Source organism: Prionailurus bengalensis, chromosome E4 (genome assembly GCF_016509475.1).
Source record: "Prionailurus bengalensis isolate Pbe53 chromosome E4, Fcat_Pben_1.1_paternal_pri, whole genome shotgun sequence".
NCBI classification, from domain to species: Eukaryota; Metazoa; Chordata; class Mammalia; order Carnivora; family Felidae; genus Prionailurus; species Prionailurus bengalensis.
Window position 1 is genome coordinate 29,019,141 of NC_057360.1, and position 24,599 is coordinate 29,043,739.

Sequence of the window (24,599 nt, forward strand, 5' to 3'; positions counted from 1 at the left end):
CATTTGGATTTTAGATTTCTGCCAGTGTACATGAAATGTTAGAAAGATTTTAAAGGCAGGAGGGACTGTAGAGGAATCATTTAATCCAGTTAATACCGTGTTATTGTACTTGGTAGTTTGGCCACAGGAAAAATAAAAGATGGGCTCTCATCCTCAAAACTAGAGAACTGTGGACCAGTATCATCTTAAATTTAGCTCAGTAAAAACAGCTCTGGAAGTGGAGAAAAGGTTGTTTGGATAATTAAGATGAACAGTCTTTTTATCACTGGACTTTAAACAGAGGTGTTGGGGCACCTGGGTGGTTCAGTCGGTTAAGCATCCGACCTTTGATTTCAGCCCAGGTCATGACCTCATGGTTCATGGGATTGAGCCCCACGTCGGGCTCTGGGCTGACAGCAGAAACTGCCTGGGATTCTCTCTCTCCCTCTCTCTCTGTCCCTCCCCCACTCGTGCTTTCTCTCTCTCAAGTAAATAAACGTTACAAAAATAAACAGAGGCGTTAATAACGAAAATACTGACTTTGAATTTCAGCTCTTGCCTGGCCTTAATGACTGGTTCTATTTAAGGTATGAATGAGAAGGAAATTGGTTATTGGGCCAGAGAAACTAGCAAAATGGTTAATAATGAGACCAAATAATCAAGCATTCGTTGCACCTCTTGAAACTGCTTGTTATTAACATGATCACTGTAAATCTTGAAAGAAATCTGATTTGTTGGGGTTTGGGGATAGGATAATCCGGAAAGCTGAAGATTAATTTCTGTTGCAGTTCAGAACCCTGAAGAAAAAGCTAGAAGAGGGAATGGTGTTCACAGAATATGAGCAAATTCCAAAGAAGAAGGCCAATGGCATTTTCAGCACCGCGGCCCTACCAGAAAATGCCGAGCGAAGCCGCATCCGCGAAGTCGTCCCCTATGAGGAGAACAGAGTGGAGCTGGTACCGACCAAAGAAAACAACACAGGTTACATTAATGCCTCCCACATCAAGGTAAGAAGGGGAGCGTGCTGGGAAGGTTTGTTGCAGATTGCTGGCTTCAAGGTCAAAATGCAGGGAGAAAAAAATTGTGCTCTCCCACTGAGCATCTTGGCTTATCCCCGGCCCCCGAGGGAGTGTTTTTGAACTCCTGTGCTTCTTAGGCAACTTCTCATGCCTGTCACTGCAGAGACGAGGAAGCCCAGCAGCCTTGGGGAAAACCTCAGGTCAGCTATTTCTGAAGCCTGCTCACCACCGAGGATTTAACTTTTTCTTCTCTCTGCGAGTCATCACTGTCCCCAACGCTCACAGGAGGAGCTGAGGATTGTCCTTTTCGGTTTGTAGTTAGCCCGTGATGGAGACTCTGGAAGTCACTGTCAGTGAAGTTTCTGTGATATTCAAGAGCAGTGGGAACTTTGCAGTTCTCCCTTGTGACACTACAGGTTATGTATCATCCAGCCGAAGTCCCAAATCTGCATGTTCTTTAGAAGAGTGGACTGATTTGAATGTGGCCATAAAGGCGTGGTTGGTATTGAAGCTTGTAAGATTTGCCACATCATTCGGTGCATGAATACCATTAAATTTTTGTCAGCATTTCAAATCTTCATATCTCAGTATTTCATTGACTTTAAAATTGGCTTCGCTCAGCCCCAGCTAGAATTTTGAGTTACAGATACATGTGTGTATATGGTTAAACGTTTTCTAAATGGCTTACCTTCCTCAATCTTCCTAACAACAGAACATACTCGTTTAGAACGTCACTGTTTGCCCTGACCTCCAAAATAGGAGAATTTATTCATATACGGATAGTAAAACAATTGTTACAGGATGTTTTTAAATCATCCACGGTTCACGTTAACAGTCTTTTATGATCGTAACCTTAGAAATTTGGTTTGGGCCTTGTTCCGAGTCATTTCCTTTCTTCATTGGACTTTCCAACTGTAGCTGAATTTTTGGTAGATTCCTTTGAGCCTCTGAAATACAGCCAGATGTCTGGTGCATATATCAGTTATAACGGTTCCAGTACAGAATCTGAAAAGTAGACTGTGCTTGGATGTATGGGTTTTGTACACAGAGCATAGATAACTACACATATATACGTGTATTTTTTTTAAGTGCCGGAAAGTACCGTCAAAAAATATGAAAGAGTAACTGTCACGGATCATATTGGGTATCTTATTTTAATTTTTGAGAGAACCAAAACTATAAAACTGAACCTCAGGAAACTCTCAAGTAAACTGATGATGGTCAGTTTCATGAGCTTAATTGAGACTATGAAATAATAACCAAAAGAATGTACTCAAAGACGCAACTCACACGGCTGCTCCTTGATAGAGTGTCTATGGAATCTTACACGGCTATATCATGCTATCTTCTCCTTTTGGCCAAATACCCTCCGCCATTTTCCATCTGCTCTCTGGAAAAGCTGTCACTGTGCGTCGGATGTGCCCATTGGGTATTGTTAACAGAAACATTCCCCTCCTCAGTATTCTCTGAGGCCTATGTTTCGTCTTGTGGATCCGGGTTAGACATGGGTGCATTTAATAGACCCATAGAGCTTGTAAGAACTTGTCCTTATGTTTTTGGAATTGAGTTGTATATCTTGCCAATGTTTTCTCCCTGGGTTCCAAGCAGCTATTAACACAGAACAGAGATTTATTTGCTCCAGAGGTAGAATCATCACATCTGTGAAATCTACCTCCATAGCATTGGTTGTTGTGTTTTTAATGCAGTTTTTAATACCCTCCTGTCAATACTTGGAATATGCTGAAAGGCCCCAGGCAGCAGCATACTCTGGAAGTATTTATGGTTCCTATATGTTGGGTGCCAGGGAGGCTAATGTTTAAAATCACAATTCCACAGATAAATGAAACTCCTAGCCAGCCAGCCAGTGTATGAATGTTATCTCCCCCAGTACTTGGAAAATGGATTTTGCTTGCCAGCTTTGACCTAAACATAAACATGTCTTGTGTAATGAGACAATAACTGACATTGTTTTTGTTTGACTCAAGTTAGTATATAGTTTCAAAAAATAAACGAAGGGAAAAAGTTTCAAACAATGATCGCTTCATGCTCCAGGAACTCTCCAGAGACTTGCACTGGTGGATGGATAAGGAGGCCTGACTTGGAAAAAATGTCAAGGCACGGGAATGGGAAGGCACACAGAAAGAATGCCTCCAAAGGACACGATTTTGCCCTCATGGCATGCCCTTCAGCACTTTGGGCACAACTTCTTATTCATGATTCTCTGCCACTGATATTTATAGCTGCAGAATTATCCTCCCAAGATCGCCCTGAGCTGCATGGGATAATATTGTTGTTATCTGAAATCATCTCATGATTCCAAAGTTTGGTTGGATACTCTGGTCCTGCACAGGGGAAAGTTAATAATCAAATATCACGTACTGTTGATTTAAATGCATTCACAACACCTCTACTGTATATGGCACCACAGAGTAGGAGGGACAACAGAAGTAATTGACACAGTTCCCAGCAGGTCATTGGTACAAAGACATTGCTTCTAAAGGGATGTTATTCCGTGGCACACTTTTGTTGTTGTTGCTGTTTAGAAGGATGCCAGAGAGACGTGCCTGGGTGGCTCAGTCAGTTAAGCGTCATCGGACTCATGGTCTCGACTCAGGTCACGATCTCACAGTCTGTGAGTTCGAGCCCCGCGTTGGGCTCTGTGCTGACGGTGTGGAGCCTGCTTGGGATTCTCTCTCTCCCTTTCTCTCTCAAAAAAATAAAAGTTTAAAAACCTATAAAAAAAAATATTAAAAGGATGCCAGAGCATACTGTCTCTCCAACTCTGGATCACAGTATAATAGCGGGGTGTGAAAGCAACCTAGTAATCAGGACCAGTTTGGGTTTGTGAGTGTGTGAGTGTGTGTGTGTCTAAAAGGACTAGAACGGAGAGGAGAAAAGAATAGAAATTATCAGAGTACATTGCACATAGTGAGCATAAGTATTGTTTCTGCAACAAGTAAGTTCTGTTAGGTTACACACACCCATACTGCCATGTAATGTGTGTATGGGTGGGTGTGGGGGTGTATATTTTTAACATGTGCTGGTTTGTATATAATTACTGTAACTTGCAGGCAAAAAAAAAAATATTAGGTGCATTTTAATAGGCTTGAGTGGCAAAAAGTGTTTTCATGTGAGAATGTGTCACCGAGGTTTCTGATAATGGCACTAACCCATTTGACCTAAAAGGTGTTATCCGAGGTTCTCAGGTAGGTACAAATGGACCCATGGCCAGCAGGTAATGCTTTCCTCGATCTGGGGTTCGTTTACCGATGTTTTCCTTGGTTTCCAGGTGGTGGTTGGTGGGGCAGAATGGCACTACATAGCCACTCAGGGGCCCCTGCCACACACATGTCACGACTTCTGGCAGATGGTGTGGGAGCAGGGAGCGAACGTGATTGCCATGGTCACCGCGGAAGAGGTAAGGGGACTGGCTACCCAGCCATCTGTTCCCGGGGGAGGGGTGGCCAGAAGAGAGGCTCCATATCTGGTGACCTTACTGCCTCATCCTGCTTCCTACAGCACCATTTCTCTGCAAATCCTTTTCTTTCTGGCATTCTAGATTTGTTTTATTTTCCAAAGATAACTTACCATTGTGTCCTGTCTTCATCCAGCTTCTCAGCTCTTTTCCTCAGATTGCCATCAACTAAAATCAGTCAAACAAACAAACAGACAAACAAGAACCAAACTTCAGTTCAGCTCACTTTTATGTGCCAAACAAAGCAGTCATCTTTCCCCTGGAATCTGAGTGAGAACTTTGGGCTGCTCTGGGCAGACGGGCACATATTCCCAGCCTCGGCCGGGGCCAGCTCCACACCCCTTCGTGCTTATCAGCTGCAAAGAGACCAGAAGCTGTTGATCCTGTAGAGGTCTCTATTCTTTGGGGAGATGGGGGGGGGGGAATCTTTTTCTTCTTTTGCCAAGTCAAACATAGTTTTTCTGTTATAACCAGAACACTCTACGTGGTGTTGTAAAAGCTGGCTCATGCTACCGGCCGACCTAGCAGTTTGCTTGGGGCTTGCTGTCTTTAGGGGAAGATGTTTTGTGTTTCTTCTCTTGTCACATTCTTGAGTTTTTGTTTTCAAGTCATTTAAGGGACTAGCTTCATCTGGCTTTCACCAGTATCTGTGGTAGGGCATATACTTTCCTACACATTTTTAAAGGGTGGGGAGCAGACAGCGAACTGAAAGAAAAAAAAAAAAAAAGTCATGTTTCCTCCAATGACTATTCTGAGCAGTTGCTTTCCAGAACAGCCCCTAAGAGGCTGGGTGACTCAGAAGGATGAGCGTCTGACTCTTGTCTTTGGTCATAATCTCATGGGCTCTGTGTTGACAGTGTGGAGCCTGCTTGGGATTCTCTGTCTCCCTCTCTCTCTGCCTCTCCCCCACTTATGCTGTCTCTGTCTCTTTCAAAAAATAAATAAACTTAAAAAAATAGTCTTTAAAAACATCTCTAGAATGGTATTATCCCCTTTGGAATTGCATTACTGTAAGGGGTTCATCCAACTCAATGCAATGTGTCATCTGTGCTGAACTCAGGGGTGTGGTGGCAAACAAGACAGGTGTGATCCCTGTCCCCAGAGAGCTTCCTTTCTAGTGGGAGGGACAATAAAAAAAATGAACAAATAAAGTAAGCTCAGTAGGGGTAACTGCCATGAAGGAAATAGAACAGGTGATGGGACAGAGGGGTGGGAGTGGGGGCGGGGGTGCCACCAAGGGCCCCTCTAGGGAGGTTGCATCTGAGCTGAAACCTGAGTGACCAGAAGGGGCCAGCCTTACAGACACGATGTCTGGTGATCTATGTGGCAGCCAGAGGCTTAAAGTCTCTTGGAATCTGTTATCGGTGTAGTCCCTCAGGAGGAAGAGCAATTAAAGCCTCAGGTAAAAAGTACATGCACAGGATTGGTAAGTGAAGAGGCATGTGTGCTTCAAATCTAAGACTCAGTTCAACCAGATGAATCAGGGTGGGAGTGTTTGTAGCCTCCGAGGATGTGTTGCTCTTTGTTTGTTTTTAATTTGTAGTAGCGTAGTATTGGTTTCAGGAGCAGAAGCCAGGGGTTCAACACTTGCATACGACAGCCAGTGCTCATCCCGACAAATGCGTTGCTTTGTAAGCGGGCCAGCCTGCAGGGCTCCCCGAGAGAACAGGACCCCAGCTTGCCCTCGACCTCCATAGCTCTGCGCCCAGCACTGTTCCGTCCCCACCCACTTCCTGCCCCGGGTTTCCTTCAGAGCCACCATCTGATCCACGCTCCAATCCAGTGATTTAACTGTGCAACCCTTAAAAAACAGACCCCATTTTATTCCTGCCTCTGCCCCCTCTGCACCGGCTCCTCTCGCTCACATTCGGCCGCAGCTCAGTTGTGCATCTTTTAAATACTTCCTTGCCGTAAGTACCACTGTGAATCCTACTAGGTCTTAGGGTGCACGATCTAATCTGCGATAGAGACTGCCCAGTGCACTGAGTTACTGACCTAGGAGCTAGTCACATTTCCTCTGTCCTCAGATTTAAGATTAAGAGGATAAGAGCTTCCCCTGACTTACTTGAGATTTTGCTTTTGTGTGTGATTCAGGAAGGCGGACGAACCAAGAGCCACCGATACTGGCCCAAACTGGGTTCCAAGCACAGCTCAGCCACCTACGGCAAGTTCAAGGTCACCACAAAGTTCCGAACGGATTCTGGTTGCTATGCAACCACAGGCTTGAAGGTCAAGCACCTTTTGTCGGGGCAGGAAAGGACGGTGTGGCATTTGCAATACACTGACTGGCCGGACCATGGCTGCCCAGAGGATGTCCAAGGATTTTTATGTAAGTTTTTTCTTCCCAGTCAGAACTTTAGCAACTGCCTCAATGGTCTGATCAGTTGGAAGGGAAAGGGAAAGCGAGGATGATGTCTCATAAGTGGCAAAAGTATTAATTACGTCATTGAAATTTATGTTTCTTCATATGGTGTATGTAGAACAGAGAAGAATAATACATGTCATTTGTCATATTCTCCTTACCTTTTATGCAAATAAGCTGAAACTGTGGCAAACTGATTCATTCTATCTTGATGTAGACCTTTGAGTACTCACCAGTAAGTAACTACTCTGATATATGTCACATGTCAGAACCTTGAAAACATTATGCTAAGTAGAATAAACTGGACACAAGGGGACACATGTTGTATGATTCCATTTTAGAGAGGTGCCCAGAATAGAAAACTTCACACAGGTAGAAAGTGTAGCAGAGGTTACCAGGGGCCAGGGGAAGGGGGAATAGGGAATAGGAAGTTATTGTTTGATGGGTACAAAGTTTCTATTTGGGGCAATGAGAAAATTCTAGAAATGGATAGTGGCAATTGTTACGTAACACTGTAAAACACACTTATTTTTTTATTTTTCATGGAGGCTTGCTTTTCATAAACCCCGCATTTCCCTATAGCTGGAATCTCAGTGAGTACTTTCTTGTACCTCTGATGAAGATACTAAGAGTTATTGAAATCAACTTTTGGGACGCCTGGGTTGCTCAGTCGGTTAAGCCCCCCACTCTTGATCTCTGCTCAGGTCATGATCTCATGGTTCATGGGATCGAGCCCTATGTTGGGCTCTGTGTTGACATCAAGGAGCCTGCTTGGGATTCTCTCTCCCTTTCTCTCTGCCCCTTCCCAGTGTATTCTCTCTCTCTCTCTCTCAAAATAAGTAAACTTAAAAAAAAAAAAAAAAAAAGAAAGAAATCAACTTGTTTTTGAAAGTATCAGTTTTGAACTCATCAGTTCACATATATTTTTCAGAGTATGATTTTCTTAGAAGCCGACTGATCTAGAATATATGCAGTACTTTATTTGAAAAGCCAAAAACTGGGTGTGTGCCCACTGCAGTCTAGGCTCTGGATCAGGCTCTCAGAACATAGAAAAGAGAGGGTCTCGGGGCGCCTGGGTGGCGCAGTCGGTTAAGCGTCCGACTTCAGCCAGGTCACGATCTCGCGGTCCGTGAGTTCGAGCCCCGCGTCGGGCTCTGGGCTGATGGCTCAGAGCCTGGAGCCTGTTTCCGATTCTGTGTCTCCCTCTCTCTCTGATCCTCCCCCGTTCATGCTCTGTCTCTCTCTGTCCCCAAAAAATAAATAAATGTTGAGAAAAGAGAGGGTCTCTCTTTTGAAGGTGCTCGTGAGAAAGGCAAGCCAGTGATGGCAGTCCAGGGGTGAGATCTGACACTGTCATCTGCTTTTTGGTGATGGTTATAATGCTCCCCCTTCCTTTTCCACAGTCTCGTGTAATTGTCCTGCACTTGTGGAGACACCCCATTCCTTCCTCACGCAGCTAGGCCTAGGGTTCTCGGCAGATTTATTACCTGCTATGTTGTTGACTCTCCAGCTGGTGGAAGACAATAGGACCATCATCTGGATGTTCCATAAGGTCAAACCCTTGATTTTATTTTGATTTTCATTTAGAATTGAGGCGTGGGGAGAGGAGAAGAGAGAGAGAGAATCGGGTTTTCAAGAACCTAAAAGTACCATTTCACAAGTTCCAATGGGAAGTTTCTGATGCAGACTTGTTCGCTGATGAAAGTGTTTAATTTCCCATCAGGGAAGTGACTGTGGTCCTTGGGAAGGTGGTCACTGACAGAGAGCAGAAGGGTGATGGGAATCACAGGATCTGGAGCAAGAAAGACCTAGAGAGGGTTCGTGCTTGGCCTGAGGTCAGACGGTTATACTGTAGCTTAAAATACTAATAAGGTGGGCAGGGACCTTTGTAGAACTTTCTTTCCTCATAACAGTGCTCTTTTTATTTTTTTTCCACGATAATCTTTTGCTAATTGATTTACCAGAATTATCTCCAAAATGCAGAAAATAGAAACAATGGAGGGGGGTGGCCGCCTGGGTGACTTAGTCGGTTAAGCATCTGGCTTGGGCACAGGTCATGATCTCACGGTTCATGAGTTCGAGCCCCACATCAAGCTCCACTCAGTCGACGTGGAGCCTGCCTGGAATTCTCTCTTTCTCTTTCTCGCTCTGCCCCTCCCCCACCCCCCCCTCTCAGAACCAATAAATAAACTTTAAGAAAATAAAAAGAAGATGGAAACAGAGTAGATCAGTTTGACGATTGGCCAACAGCTCTGACAGAAGATTGAGTTTATAAGGTGGTTAAAATTATAGTCCGATCTTTTCCATCAGAACCAATTTAAAGAATGCCCATCTAAATTACTGAAAAACGTACAGAACATTTTTACACTGTGTAAGTTTATTTACGTTTCTAAGAAACTCGGTGTGCTGAGGAGGGTCTTGGAAATGTTGGCTTTCCAGGTTTTTAGGAATTTCAAAAGATATTTTGCCTGTGTTTAAATTCGATTCCCTGGATGCAGGGGACTTTGGGCAAATTATCTTCCAGCCTGCAGAAGTCCTCACTGAGTTACGGCTTAAGGAACTCAATTAACGTGATCGCTAGAAAGAGCATCCATTTAAATCCAGTCTCTCTGTGTTTTATGGAATTCCATCTGCCTCACGGGTCAATATTCCTTTTACGTCTCTTCTTAAATTTAGCACAAGAAAAACCTCTCCGTTGAGCATGAACATTGCCTTTTTTGTCAGAGAATGCACAGTCCCCTAATTCCTTTCCCCTCTTACAGAAAACTTGTGACAATTCCATGCCCGGTATTTGGCTCACGTTACTACCTCTGTCTAGTCATCTCAGATTGCCTTCCCGCTTTTTGGGTGCTGCCACCACCGCTGCTGCTGCTGGTGGTCATAGTTTGTCTTGATAAACGACTTTGGATGACTTTGCAATAGGATAAGGTCAGAAAGGCAAATAGGAGTGCATATCAATTGCATGTAAACAGTTGCTTTTAAATTACCAGAATGGCTCGAACTCACTTCTCTTTGAGTGCTTCTTCCGGTCCTGTTTCAGAATGCCGAATCGGGAGGAGATTTTTCTGAGTATCAAGAACCTTTCAATGGTATCTCCCCTGAGCTAGCGCCTATGAAGTCTGTATGACTAATTGACTTCTTCTGGTTCTTGGACTCTTTGAGGATGACATTTATATACTTCTCTTCTTTTTTTTTTTTTTTTCCATCACCATGGGGAAAAAAAAAAGTCATTAAGGCTTGCATTACTGTAATTTTTCATTTGTGCCCGATTGGAGTAGCGAACAGACCCCCGTGCAGCCCTGCTGAGCTAGGCAGCTGTCAGAAGGGGCGAGGGAGGAGGCACGGCCCCTCTACCCCACACACATGTTCCCTCCAGAAAGGGAAGTGTTCGTCTTGAGCTACTTCCAGAACCACATGGAATCCAAGCTGAAAAGCAGGACCCCCAAAGTCTATTTTTAAATCTAAAAATGAAAGTCAGGCCTCGGTTGACATTCACTCATCCAGTGAGGGGAAGGAGGAAGGGGCAGATGGATGTTCTTCCCACCAGAAATTGGCTCTGACAGGCGGGCGTTTCAAGGGGACCTAGCTGGTGTTCTGATCCCAGTCTGTTAATAGTAGGAATTGCTGTAAGTAATGTCGAGAATCATCTGCTTAGGGGACTTTGGGATTTGCAGAGGGGAAAACAGAATTTAATTTTTAAAAAAGAACTATTTAATTTAAAGAACAAATTCTCCCATGGACTAATTGACTCCCAGCTGGTCCTTTCTGGATCCAGGACTGTACAGTGAGTACCAGCCAAATAATTAGTGTCTTGTAAGAACCGAAAATTATTGTCACCTAAAAAAAAAAAGATTCACCCTCAGTCCCCCCCCCCCCCCCCCTTGTATGCAAAGCCATGTAGGACTTCAGTGACAGGATTTGCATTTTGTCTTGCAGCCTACTTGGAGGAGATCCAGTCTGTCCGACGCCATACCAACAGCATGCTGGAAGGCGCCAAGAATCGGCACCCTCCGATCATCGTCCACTGCAGCGCCGGGGTGGGGCGGACCGGTGTGGTCATTCTTTCGGAGCTGATGATCTACTGCCTGGAGCATAATGAAGTGAGTCATTCTAGGCTTTCCTGAAGACTCCACCTTGGGGACAAATCTACACCGCAGCCAAACCTTCCCCCTGTGCCCTTTCGTTTCCAGTGCTTAATTTCCTCTCTTCTGACAAGAGTTTTCCAGATCCTTGATTCCTAGGTGGCCTCTGACATTTACAGCCTCTCTTATCTTTCGCCTTTCTCCGCTCTGTGTAGACACTCCGATAACACGGAAAAAAATGAAAAAAGATGAAAGTGTGAGATAGGAAACGTTTAGAAAGTCCGATCTACCTTGGCATCTGCTTCCAGAAGTCTGTGGGGGTTTACAGACAGTCTGGTTTTATTGTGGGTAATTTTCCATGGTGGGTTATCTGGTTGCAGGTAGTCTAGATGCGATTTGCATTCCTGGGACGTGTTTTGGCCTAAATCCTAAGTGAAAATGTGTATACTTGACAAATGGTTTTCATTCTTCACAGGGAGGTTTTATTTAATGAGGGCTGTCCCCTCTTGTCTAGACTGGTGAAGTAGCAGAGCAGGGTAGATCATTTTTTTAAGTTTATTTATTTTGAGAGAGAGAGAGAAAGCGTGAGTGGGGGAGGAGCAGAGAGAGAGGGAGACAGAGAATCCCAAGCAGGCTCTGCGCTGTCAGCACAGAGCCCGATGCGGGGACTCAAACCCACAAACCGCAAGATCATGGACTGAGCTAAAGTCAGATGCTTAACAGTGACTTGGAAGAACTGCGTCTTGTTCTTACAGACCGTGTAGGTCAGATGACTTTACAAGTCACAGTCAGACTGAACCACCCAGGCACCCCCAGGGTAGATAATCTGAGTACACAGACATGACCTGCCTTTGCCAAGGCTGGACACCTCGCTCTTCCCCGCCCCACCCCACCCCACCCCACCCCCAAAACAGGGCCGCGGCCGAGCTTGCGCCCACGTGGCATGCGGCATTCCGCCGCTGCTCTAGGCTGGGAAGTCACACAGAGGGCTTGTGGTTTCCTGGAGATGAGACGAGCAGCAACCAAAGGCTAAAGAACAGTTCTTCTGCCTTCTGTTCACATGGGGCTTTAGGGGTTTGAAATGGCCTTCGCTTATTTGGTTTTGTTCTTAGTTGGGGTCTTCAGAGCCCCCATGTAGAGGAACCGGGCACGCGTCAGTCCTCCTGTTTTACAGATGAGGGAACTGAGGCCCAGAAAGAAGTCAGCGACTTGTCCAGTGCCACATGGCTCTGAAACGCTGGCCGGAGGAGAGAAGTGAGGTCTTCTCCCTCCCGGCCCTGACTTCTTTCCTGTGCCACCAGATGCCAAGTGTCACCACGTCTTGTTCCATTTCCAAATTAAACAGCTTGGAGCATCAGAAATTTTTGAAGTGGCTCATTCGTTTTTAAAGTAGGGAAGGTTGTAATGCACGTCCTGTGAAAGAATTTCTATAATATATGCATTTACTCCATAGTATCCATGGTTTGAAAATCAGACAAAATATTGCCCCACGAAGTTTGTTACATGGAAACTCCCAGGAAAACAATAAATACCAACTTTAAACACGTTCAAAGGATTTGTAAACTCTCTGCCTGTAGAAAGTTAATTTTGGAAACTTTGAATTCATATATACGAAGGTGGTGCTAAAAAGTAGAATAGGGGTTTTACCAAAAGGGCCCTATTTTGTCCAAAACAGACAGGCATTCCATTGATGAGCAAAATGCCCATCGCAGAGTCAGCTGAGAGTACCCGACAGGAATTTTGTCATTTTCTTTGAGTCTTTACCCTTTTGTCTCTCATCATGAGATTTCTTGATCGTTAGCTTCCCTGCCACTACTAGAAGTCTCTAGAAGGGTCCAGTAGACTGAATAGCTTGCCATCGAGTCCCAACTCGACTCAGTGCTGGGAAGATGGAAAAAGACGAAGTGGAATCAGGGTACATATGGCCTGAGCAAATCCAAGCTGCGCTGGAGGCACTGGTGGGCTCCAGAGGGGGAGGAAGGGCCTCATCGTCATCCCCTCCCCCACTTAGCTACCTGACTGCCTTCCCCGAGGTCTCCTTCTGTTCTCCATTCCCTGTGAACTCTTCCTCTGCTCCCCCCTGCTCCTTTTCAACCTGAGAAGCTATTCTGTCCATCTTGTCTGACATGAAAGATTGTTCTGTTCTGAGCTCCTTGGAGACCCATCAAAAGCTGAGCCTCAGTAATGTGATGACAAGAAGGCTCATTGGTCACCAGATGTTATTGGCCCAGAAGAACACAAAGAGCACATGTCCGAGCCAGTGTGGTGCAGAGTGAGGGATTGGGCCATTAGGGCCTCGCATAGACTTGGTGAGTGCTCAGGGTGATTAAACTCTCTACAGTGTGTCCAAACATAGTGGATTTCCTCAATGCCCAGTTGCACGCCAGAACATTCTTTGCTGGAACACGGTCAGTCCAAAAAGGACTTCTGTTCCCATTGATATTCAAAGATAGCAAGATGACTCATATTTTTCACTTCCCTTCCCCTAGCACAAATATAGCCAGCCTTATCTGGCCCATTTCCCATCATTGCCATTGGTAGATGATTAGGGAGAAAAAAAGTTCTCTGTTCTGCTTCAGGCCTGGTCATAAGATTCAAACCCTCATTCCGGGAGAAGAGTGGGAACATGCATAGCTTTTGTTGTTGTTGTTTTAAACAAAGATTTTGACAAATAAATCTGAAGTTGTGTATTCTGTTTTTCTCCTATCTAAACCTTCCTGCCTTCTTTCCATGGCTTCTGGACTTAGCGTACTGTATGTGTTAGTCTGTAATCCATAGTTTTGATTTGGTCAGTGAAATGCCTTTTCTTTTCCCTGGGATAAAGATGCTCACAGTACGTTCAGGTAGCTGTGAGGTAAGGGTGGGAGGGTATTCTCCAGGCTTCTCTGAGAAACGTCTTCATGACCCATTGCTTTTGGTCACTAAATGTTACCTTGACATTTTAATGCCTGTATTTTTTTTCAGAGAGCACTAGTTTTATGGCTTGCAGTAGTCTCTCTTGCCCGCCCCCTGGGTTTAGCTCTCTATCCTAGAGTAGCTAATTATAAAAGGTTAGGTTCTCACTAGCCACATAACGAGGTGTTTTATCTTGCTTCTTTTCTGAATAAGTTATCCTTTCGAGCAGGGCCGAGGAAATGACTTCTAGGCAAGACTGAGCAAGCCATCAACCCGCTACGTGATTGGGGTTAGGGACAAGGGACAGCAGAGACTGTGGGGGGTGAATCTTCAAGGCAACCAGGACTCTTTGATCGATTTCCAGTCTCCTAACGGCCCCTTATCAGATGATAGAGTGTCTTTAGGGCTGTGTCTTACAGGCTAGTGAGTTGGGAATGATCATGATGGTGGAGGCAGAGGGGGTGGTGATGACAGTGGCGACAGTGACAGTATTACAGCAACAGTAACCTGTATTTAACCATGTGACTGCACCACTTGAGGCGCCTTACAACTACTGAAGTAGCTTTCACAGTAACCCTACGAGAGAGGTCCCGCTCATGCCCTTGTGGGACCAAGAGAGTCTGAAGTAGTAGACGAAGGAACGTGTCCACGCCCCCCAGCCAGGAAGTGTGAAGGCTGGGGGTTCGGCAGATGAAGCCTGACCCGAGCCTCTGCTCTTCTGTGTGATTCTGCCTCTCTGTCAAAACCTTGATGGGCAGTCTGTCCTCGTATCTTTTATGTTCGTATCTTCAGCACCCAGCTCAATAATGCTCATCAAGCATTATGTTATTATAGAAGGTCATTATCAGGCGGCTCTAGGTTGTATGTCATGGTATCAGTGACACTAGAGTATCGTGGAGGCAAAGAGCCACCAGTTAACCATCAGAAACTCAAGGTGCGGGCTGTATATTTTGACTAGGAGTTTGAGGATTCACATGCCCTTTTCTTTTTCCTTATTACTGGGGACTTGACTTTGTCCCTTTTAAGTCCATGGTGCACTTTATTTAACTGTTTTTGGAGAAGAGCACCCAATAAGGATGGCAAGTGTTGTAGCTACACAACGTTTAGAAATTGTGGAACTGCCTTGTAAAAGTAAAGTAAGGAAAGACATACAGCTGAGTTTTTACTGTTTCACCTCCGATGGTTGCTCAGTCCTTGATAACTTCTCGCAGGTGCTTGTTGCCTGGTGGCGAGCTCCCAGAGTGGGGGCCGTGTGCTGAGGCCACGAGGACGTTGCTGACTCCATGATGCTTCTGCCCTGGCTGGTCCAGAGGGAAGGGAGTGGCTTGACTGAGCAGGCCCCGGAAGAGGCTCTAGTCTGCTCTAACACCGATGACCCACCACCTTAATTCCCTTCTGTTGAAGCCGCTTCTGTGTCCTCAGAGAATTTATACATAGGCAGTCTCATTTAACATTCAAGGTATTTTCGGTGAAGAACTTTCACTCTAAATAGGACTGTCAACGATGAGCACCGGGTTGTATAAAAGTGTTGAGTCACTACATTATACACCTGAAGCTGCTATTACACTGTTTGTTAACTTACTGGACTTTAAATAAAAACTTAAAGGGGCGCCTGGGTGGCTCAGTCGGTTAAAGTGTCGGACTCTTGAATTCAGCTCAGGCTACGATCTCACAGTTTGTGAGTTCGAGCCCCACATCGGGCTCTGCGCTGACAGTGCGGAGCCTGCTTGGGATTCTCTCTCTCTCTCCCTCTCTCTCTGCCCCTCCCCTGCTTACACACCCTCTGGCTCTCTCAAAATAAATAAATAAACATTAAAAACAAAGTAAGTAAAAACTTCGAAAAGAAAAGCCGAGAAGCAACCCAGTTATCCAGGAGAAGACCCTAAACGTTTAAGAATTGATAGTATTTCTGAAACTGGGTGTGAAGGTAGAGCTAAAAACAGAAGGGCCACCTGAATAAAAACTCAAATCAACCAACCAACCAACATGACTGGTGTTCAGAGATGCTTTGATACCTGAAAGTTTACACATAAATTCTCTCACTTGATAATGACCACGATTCTGCGAGGTAGCAGGAGAGTGAGATTATTCTCATTTCATTAATTTAATAATAACAAGTAGTCTTCATGAAGAGCACAGAATGTGCCAGTGCAGGGGCTCCTGGATGGCTCAGTCAGTTAAGCGTCTGGACCTTGGTTTCGGCTCAGGTCATGATCTTGTGGTTCGTGAGTTTGAGCCCCACTCGAACTCCGTGCTGACAGTGTGGAGCCTGCTTGGGATTCTCTCTCTTTTCCTCTCTCTCTGCCCCTCCCCTGCTCCTGCTTGCTCTCTCTCTGAAAATAAGTAAACTTAAACAAAAAATAAATGCTTTACGTGCACTTCGTCATTTGATCCCATGAGGTGGGTACTATTTATCATCCCATGTCATTGCTGAGGAAACGTTGCTGATGTGGGCAAGGCCACACTGTCATTGGAGGAAAGCATCAGTATTCTTATTTTACAGAGGAAGAAATGGAGGCCCAGAGATGTCTGAAACCCTACCGCCCTGAGTTCTGGTGGAGGGGAGAACCCTGGTCGGGTATAACTCTGGCCTCCGGGTTTTCTCTGGCACGTGGCAACCAGCATCTCCTGCTGGCGTACGGTCTTTGACTGGAAGAACCTAGAGGGGCCAAGCCTTTGCTTTCTCTTGTACCTACAAATGGGCAGTGAGCAAATGCTTCCTGGATGGGGGAATGGGGATGGACCCAGGGGCCACTCCTCACCCAGGACCTTGTGCTTTTTCTCTTTTCTTGCAGAAGGTGGACGTGCCCATAATGCTGAGGCTCCTCAGGGAGCAGAGGATGTTCATGATCCAGACCATCGCCCAGTACAAGTTTGTCTACCAAGTCCTCATCCAGTTCCTCCAAAACTCCAGACTCATTTAGCCCCCGACCCAGCTACTGGAAGAGGGACCCAGCTCCATCTTGCAGATGGGGACGCACCTCCAGACAACATCTGCCCCCCCGAGCCGGGCGCGGGTGGCCAAAGCAGGCAGGTCATGGGCTCCCCGAAGGCGGGAGCCAAGACTGTTCCTCAACAACCTATATTATTTTATATGAGATAATTTATTTTTTTTTCCCTTTTGGATAACTTTTGTGAATCATCGTAATGCATAACGTTTTCACGATAATATAGTCCTTCTCGTTTGAACCACATTTCGACTGATCTGCATTGTAAATATGGCAGCAGGGAAGTTTGCCCGGTGGATTGTTTTGGGGACAGAGGCATAAGGGAACACATCTCTAGTGAAGCTGTGGCCAGATTAGAAACCAAGCCTGAAATTCATCAGCCTGATTGCTCACGTTCAAATCAGAGATGGCAAGAAAATGAATTCGTCCTAAAATATAAAGATAAGGGCCAAGGCCCTTCCCTGAAGGAAACACACACGCGCGCGCGCGCGTGCACACACACACACACACACACACACACACCACTATTCCCTTATATTATTCCCTTATATTTTGGGCTTCTGAACCTTGATGGCCAGTGGCCTTCCTTCTTCCTTTCTGCCCTCATCCTCCACTGTCTCTTTTTTCCCCAAGTTTGAGTCAAAGACAGGAGCAGCTAGAGGAAATGCTGCCTTTCACCAGATGGCCCTCACCCAGGTGAACGAGGAGCTCTCTGTTGTGTCTCCTCAACACTCCTTCCTTTGAACTCTGGAGCCTGTGTTGCCCTGCCGGGGACCACGACCTCAGTATTTGCTACTGCTCCCTGTTTGCTCAGTGGGCCCCAGTCTGGTGGTCTTCGAGGCTCTGGGCCAGGCCATCTGTGCAGCTAGGCCTCTTGCCGGACTGAGAGGAGATGATGGACCAGAGCGGGAAGAGAAAGGAGACAGGCAAGCCCTTGATACTGTTTCTTATTTAAATAGGATGTGTGTGCTGGCCGGGGGCCTGCAGGTTGAGGCGGTGGGTACATTCTGTCTTTACATCAGTCCCCAAGTCACTGGAAACGTTATCATGGGAACAGTTGGGAAAGCTGATTTATGGGAGCTGTTTGGCACCTAGGTAGCAGGGCCCTGGCCAGGAACCACACCGAGTGTGACCCCCCTCTCTGACTGTGCTGCTGTCGCCCCAGCCTTTGGCCTGCAGGAGCAGAACTAAGCCCACTCAGGACCCTGTGGTCCAAATTTGGCTACTTGATGAAAGATGCTGGGATTTGTCTCGCACAAAGCCTGTTCTCTCCCGTTTTCCATACGCCCCGCTCTCCAGTTGCTTTGCAGTTTCCTTCTGTTTGTCTCTTCCTGAGCCTACGTCAGTCGCCGTCCTGAATTTTTTAGGTCAGTACACAGCAAATTGTATTCCACACGTTTCTCCTCTAGCAGAATTTTAGGAAGTTTTCCTCTCTACTGTCTAGTTCTTGAATGCAGCGTTTAAACGGTGGTTCTGTTCTTAGATTTGACATTCGTGGCTGTTCCACTGTGCCTTCCTCCACTGCTGACTTTTTGTTTTGCTTTGTTTTTCCTGAGCTGAGAATGCGAAGAAAGAGTGGTATCATATCAACCAGAAAGAGCATGCCTGTGTGATGTCCGGTGACCACAGCCCAATAGAGGGGTGCGGAAGCAGATTCCCGATGAACTCGTTCAGAATGGGAATCAACTCAGTTTCACATCTGGCCAGGTGTGGTGGTGGTGGTGGTGGTTCTCTCATTTAGACGGAGAGTCCTGGTGAGAGAGGGCCCCCTCTTGTTGTCCAGAGTCTGAAGAAACAGTGAAGGAGGGTAACTTCAGTTGAGCTCTGTAGATTCTGGAATTTCGGTGTATGTTCTGGAAAAGAAAACCATGAGTATGACCTATATTTTCAGTGGAACAGAGCTCGTCACCCTCACCAGGAGATGCTCGGAACTTACACTGTTAACAGGCAAAGACGTTATCTGTTGCCTTTCCTTAGACGCTTCCCATCCTTGGGCTAGTCTACTGTTAGGGGTGTTTTCACAGTTGGTCTGCGGTTCCTGGCTTATTTGACAAACACCATCGGCAGTTCTCTTTTGCCTCTTAGGCCCCAGCGTGGGCTCTGTTAAGACTGAGTCTCACGTGGGCAGCACATAGATCTGTGTCTCTTGGAGCTCATCACACGGGCGGTGCCTTTCAACCCACCCGCCACGGGAGTAGTTGCTAAGGCACAAAATGCAGGGCAGGAGGAGGTTTGCTGTCCAATTTCCTAGCCAAAGTTTCTATCGAAGCCCGAAGGAAACCACTTAAAAGTTACTCCACATATTTCACTTTTAAAAACAAATGTTTTGGGTTCTGTAGCACATTGTGCATTCCTTTTCCCATCTCCAGCGAATGCCAGCACAGCTCCTGTGAAATGAGCAGCAGGCAGTGAAGGTCCTTCTAGTGGCATCTGCACAATAATTGCCCAGAGATGCTTTATATCTGGGAAGCAAGCCAAGGAATAAACCTTGAAGCAAAGTGTATTAAATTAGTTATCTAGTTAGAGCTTTTGGAATGAGTTCCTGATGATGTATCAAGTCTGAAGCTGGAGCTGTCGGGGTCTATTTTTTTCTGTTTGGATTTGAAGAGAGAAAATTAAAAACGGAGGGTGGAAAAAGGAGATACCATCTCACAGCAAAGCCGTTCAACACTTTGGGGCCTCTGGTTTTGAAGTCTTCCAGTGGAAATGTTTTGTTTCTTTGATCCGTACTCATTTGGGCACGTGGGCCCTGTGTTGGGTCTGCCCTTGTTTAACGTGGTCCCTGGATGGTGGGGGCTGAGTCTGATGTCTTCATCCTCAAGCTGAGCTGCGCCTGCCGGCCAAACTTAGCCACAGCCTGCTGAGCTTATCGGTTCCCGTGGGCTCTAAAGAGACACCACCTTTGGTAGCATTTACATTTACACACACCTGTTTCCCTGGACAGGAGGTAAAGGAGGATTTGGCTGCATTGGAGAGGGATGCCAAACGTTGATGTCTTCATAGCAGAGGAAAGAGGACTGTGCTTCTCTTCACAGTTAGAGGGGGAACGGCAAGATCAGGAAAGGTGAAAACATCTCCACATGGAATATTTTGAGGAATACGCTTCCAAGGAGCTTGCATTGAGAGAATTTAACTTTTGCAATCTTTGTGATCCTAGATTGACAAAAAGAACTAATTGTTTTCCATTACTAATCTCTCACCGTTTGCCTAAGACTCACCTGGCCATCTCTGGCCCCTTCATCATCCTTCAGCCTGGTTAGAGGGGTTTTGTGGGCTCTGTTGGGTTCTGGTGGGACTTGACCCCTGGCTCCCCCCGTACTCATTTAACTTTTATTTTGCTTGCTGTTAGCTCTTGAGGTTCAGTTATAAACTCCAGGGGCTTTGGGAGATCAGCATTTTTATCCAGCTGCCTAGTTTTCTCATCTTTCCAGCTTAAATACAGGTTGAGCATATGAAATGGACAATAGCTAGACCATTTTTTGTTACAATGACAGACAAGTCACATAAAATCAACCTAATATGCACAATATTTTTCTTCTCCCAATACAGGATGGGTCCCAACACACCATATGTCATTTCTTCAAATAAGTGCTAATGAACCTGAAAGCATGTGAAATGGGCAGCTTGGCTCTTTTTGTGAACCTGCTGCCTTGCTGTAATGAGCTTTGCCTCACTCAGTGAATGGGTCATGTCCTGGGGCTGGGAAGGCAGAGATGTTAGTACACCTAGATGTTAGTGCATTCTCATAGACAGGGCTGCCCATCGGGCGTATCACTGTGGGTTTTCAGCCGCCATCTTTTTTTGATGTACAATCTGTGTTCGCAGACCTCAGCCCAGTGGTTATGGAACATGGTGTGTGGGCCTGAAGGTGTCCTCAGCCAGAAAGCAGAGGGTGCTTTCTAATCTCACTCCTCTACTTCCAGTGGGGCGAAGGTAGAGCTATTGACTTCCTTTTTGGGGAGATGTGCCAATCACTTTGAAGTTGGGGGAGTTGGGGTATTCTTTGTGCCAGGTTGCTGAGACACAAGGGATGGGATCAGGTCAGACCCAGGTTAGTGTTCATCTGTTCCGCATTCCTCCTCCATTTTGGCAATAACTTGGGGTCCTAGAGGTGGAAATTTCCAGAAGCACCAAGTGATCACTGTTGGCACTATATGGGGAATTCAGCTTCCTCACACTTTACCAAAGACTCTTCTGCTGCTCTGTTTCATTGTATTCCTCTGTAGTTTATCAGACACTCATCATACTCTTATTTAGTGATTCCTTTTCATGAACAAAGTAATGACTCATCCAGTACTGCTTCCAGATGGAGAAACTGGGGTTTTCCATGGACACTGCACAAATTTTCCAGTGGCCTACAGCTTTATGGATGACAAATTAGTTGGCCCTATAGGATGGAAATAATCTTAGTTGGCCCTATAGAATGGAAATCTCTGAGATGTTAAAATGTTTGACACTTCCCTTAGATGCTGTGCAAGAAAAAAAAAAAGGTTCTTGTCTTTGCCTCAACTTCTGAGACATCTGGGGGCAAAAGACCTTAGTGATGCATCTTTTGAAAGTAACAGCATCATTCCTGGGAGAGAGGTGAGGGTATATCCAATCAAATTCTGCTAATCCAAATGTGTCGTCCCAAAAGTCACTGTAATTCATAGGGTCCTATAAAACTCAATAGCCACCTTGCCCAATACCCAGTCTTTCTCCTGCCTGTGCTCACATTGTGCATTTGGGTTATAAACTCAGGTGGGTGAGCATTTTTATTCTGCTGACTACCTCTCTTATCTCCTAGCTTAACATAGCTGCATCTTTTTCTGCAAGGTCAAAATAAGTGTTCTCTATTAAAATGTCCATGAGCCTGGCATTGAGTATCTGGCATCAATCGATTTCATAAGACCGGGTCATTTATCGTCGTTTGGTGCAGGAAGAGGGGGAGGATGTGTATCAGTTCCGACTGCTCAGAGCTTGGGTCAGCCCTTCTATTTTAAAAATAAATTCAAGGACATTTTGTTACAAGGCAGGAAGGCGAGAGCTGACGTGCAGCCTGGCTGTGACGAGCCACTGCGTAGAAAGTCACGGTTTCTTCTGTTGTGCTTTGGGACATCAGGATCATTCTTTTTTAAAAATGCCATAAGCTTGGCCAGAGGAGTTATAAAGAGGAAGAGGAAGAGGAGGATGTTTTAGATCAGCCCTCTGGTTGCTGTTAAAAAAATTTATTGGTTCACAAATAATTTTCTGAACTCTGGAACATCTGCTTTCTTCTTCCCTGCCTGTAAGGCTGGAGGGATGGAAATGACGTGGGGGCACCCCCAGGGAAGCCTAGGCTGTGATGTTGGGGTCTATTTCCGCCTTGCTCGTGGTTTCAAACTGCCCTCGGTGCCGTGGTAGAGCTTGATGAAGGTCATGGATTCTGACGTGTGCCTGGGCGTGCCACTCTCAAGTGTCGTCTTCTGTCACGTGCTGGCAGCCCCACCTTCCCATGCAGCCTTAGCAGAGGCTTCTGCTCATCCACTGAGCCCCCCTGAGTTAGCAGTCAGGGCTCCGGGCATGTCAGTTCCTCTCCCTTGCGATCAGAGGGGGTTCCCGTTTATAGCACATCACGTTTATAATCAGGGCACAGAAACAGGGAGGGTGTCCGTACAGCAATGGCAGTGGCTCTTTGTCTCATCGTGGGGCATGCGCAGGACTGTTTTGTGATGTCACCCTCTTCATTCCAAGAGCACCTCACTTAGGGCTGTGCTGACTTCTCCTTACTGTTCGTTTGTTTGATGGATCCGCTGTCACTTTTCTTTCCCTACTCTACCCTTTGAGTACAACCGCTACAAAAATAGTTCAGTCCGGTCGTGGAGAACCGCTCTCTTAAGCCTCTCTAAATTATGTAATTAGGAGATCTTCATTTTAATTTCAAAGCGCTTATAGAGTTTGAAAGAATAAGATCTGGCAAATGGAAAGAACCAGAGAGAAAACAGCTAGAAAATTGTCAGCAACCAAGAAGCTGCCCTCCCCCACCTCTTTCCCTGCCTTGGTGGTAGACATGGTCACTCAGTACTAGAAGAAGTGAAAGAGAAGATGGCTTCGATGATCGGTCCCGTTTGAAGCAGTGATCAATGGTCATAGAGTAGGTACTGCCGATTTCTTTCGAGGTGGACTTCCACCCATTCCCAGTGGCCGCGTTTGGCAGAGCGACGTGTGGGGTCAGATGAATACGTGTCGGGCTTCCCCCTCCCGACCCAGGGTCCCTTCATCATGGCCTCTTCACACAGACCGGCCGAATCTGGTGAAATAGGGACAGGGGCTGGGCTGGCCAGGACCCCCCGGACAGGTCGTGTTGTGATCAGTTCTCAGTTACCTGGGGAGGGGCAGGGTCCACTCTTCATCCACTCAGTCCCTTCCCTGATCGTTTCTCCCCGACCCCCTCCTTCAGGGAAACCCAGATGCCTTCTCCCCTGACAAAAAGGGAGAAAGCTGAAAAGATTGGGTTGGGGTCTTTTTGTGCCTTGAAGGGGAGACCTGCTTTTGCTCAAATCTCAGGAATCCTGCTTTGAGTCAGGGAGGCTGTCAGAGCCTCCTGGCTCGGGGATGCCTGGCCATGTGTGTGTTTCTCAGGGGCCTTGCACCTCCCTCAGCGACAGTGTTAGCTAATAAATGCCTTCAGCAGGGAGCCAAAAGCTGTAATTCAGCGCCTCTGCTTTTTGTTTGTCTGTTTGTTTGTTTTCCCACATGAACACTGTAAAAATGTTAACTGCCATTTCCTTTGACTCAACTTTCTTGCCGTTTGAAATCCCAAAAGTCTATCCACCATATCCTTTTAAAAGTGAGGTTACTCTTCATCAGAGATGATTTCCGGTGTATGTCCTTTGTTCCTTCAGCGGTCAGCCGACTTGGCGTGAGGATGCTTACATGGAAAAACACGAAAACGGTTTACATATGCAGATGACTATTTAAACGTATAACCTTAGGTAACTCGCGTTACATCGACTAACAGGCCAATTAAGTTTGTTTCACTGGACTTACTGTTGGGTTCCTTAATTCAGTATTTTGATGCTTTCTTTCCTTGTCTGTGTTTTATAAAACATTGTGAATGGTGGTGCCATTCAAAACAATTGGCATTCAGTAGGTTTCATTTTGAAACAACGTACAGACAAGTCCCCGGCTCAGACCCCCAAGCTCTTGGGTCAGCCCACGGAAGCCTTCGGACTGCTACCCGAGCTGAAAGGTGGGGATGTGTCCGCCAGATGCGGCTGGCTGTTGTGAGCTGACCTGGAAAGGTAACCAGCTGTGTTTTGCTGTGAGACACGCATTCCAGGTTGGGCCTGGGGATCCCGAGAACGCGTATCTTCTCCCCTTGGAAGCCACTTGCTGCCTGGCAACATTCAAGTCCAGACTCTTGGCTACAATGGTTGCAAGGGAGAGAGGGAGAAGTTTCTTGGACATTCCCTACATCAGGGGGTGATTTCTTAATATTTGTGTCAACTCTCATTTGGAAGAGACTCCCTCTCAATTTAATAATATTAAAAGCCTTAAGTAAGACTATGCATGTTCTTCTATATTGCTTTTTTTTATATCAGTAAATAAGCTGATGCTTGCCGGTTTTGTGCACAATTATGAGGTGTATAAAACTGACTTTTGACAGTATTTTTTGCACTGTTTCCTATCTGTTTTTATAAAGTCTTTAGAGAATGGTCCTAGTTGTGTATTGTTGATGTTCTCACAGCCCTTGTGATTGCTGTAAAATGTTTCGTATGTGCCTTTACAAATGTGAGATCTTTATTCTAACCTTTTTTTGTAAAAGATATCTATTGACTTACATATACAATAAACCCTTTTTTTTTTTTCCAGAGAAAA

General features: G+C 45.9%; 1 protein-coding gene across 3 annotated transcripts in view; it reads left to right on the forward strand.

The window, feature by feature from the left end:
- Window positions 1-24,599, forward strand: part of PTPN14 (protein tyrosine phosphatase non-receptor type 14) — a 181,499-nt gene extending 156,900 nt beyond the window's left edge. For 2 of the 3 annotated variants that reach the window (XM_043569056.1, XM_043569058.1), the window contains exons 15-19: window positions 768-986; window positions 4,288-4,416; window positions 6,568-6,802; window positions 10,772-10,935; window positions 16,608-24,599. In XM_043569056.1, coding sequence (XP_043424991.1) covers window positions 768-986; window positions 4,288-4,416; window positions 6,568-6,802; window positions 10,772-10,935; window positions 16,608-16,736 — 876 coding nt within the window. In that variant the 3' untranslated portion in view covers window positions 16,737-24,599. Of the gene's footprint in view, window positions 1-767; window positions 987-1,161; window positions 1,577-4,287; window positions 4,417-6,567; window positions 6,803-10,771; window positions 10,936-16,607 lie in introns of those variants that run through there. The other variant, XM_043569059.1, reaches the window with a different exon arrangement.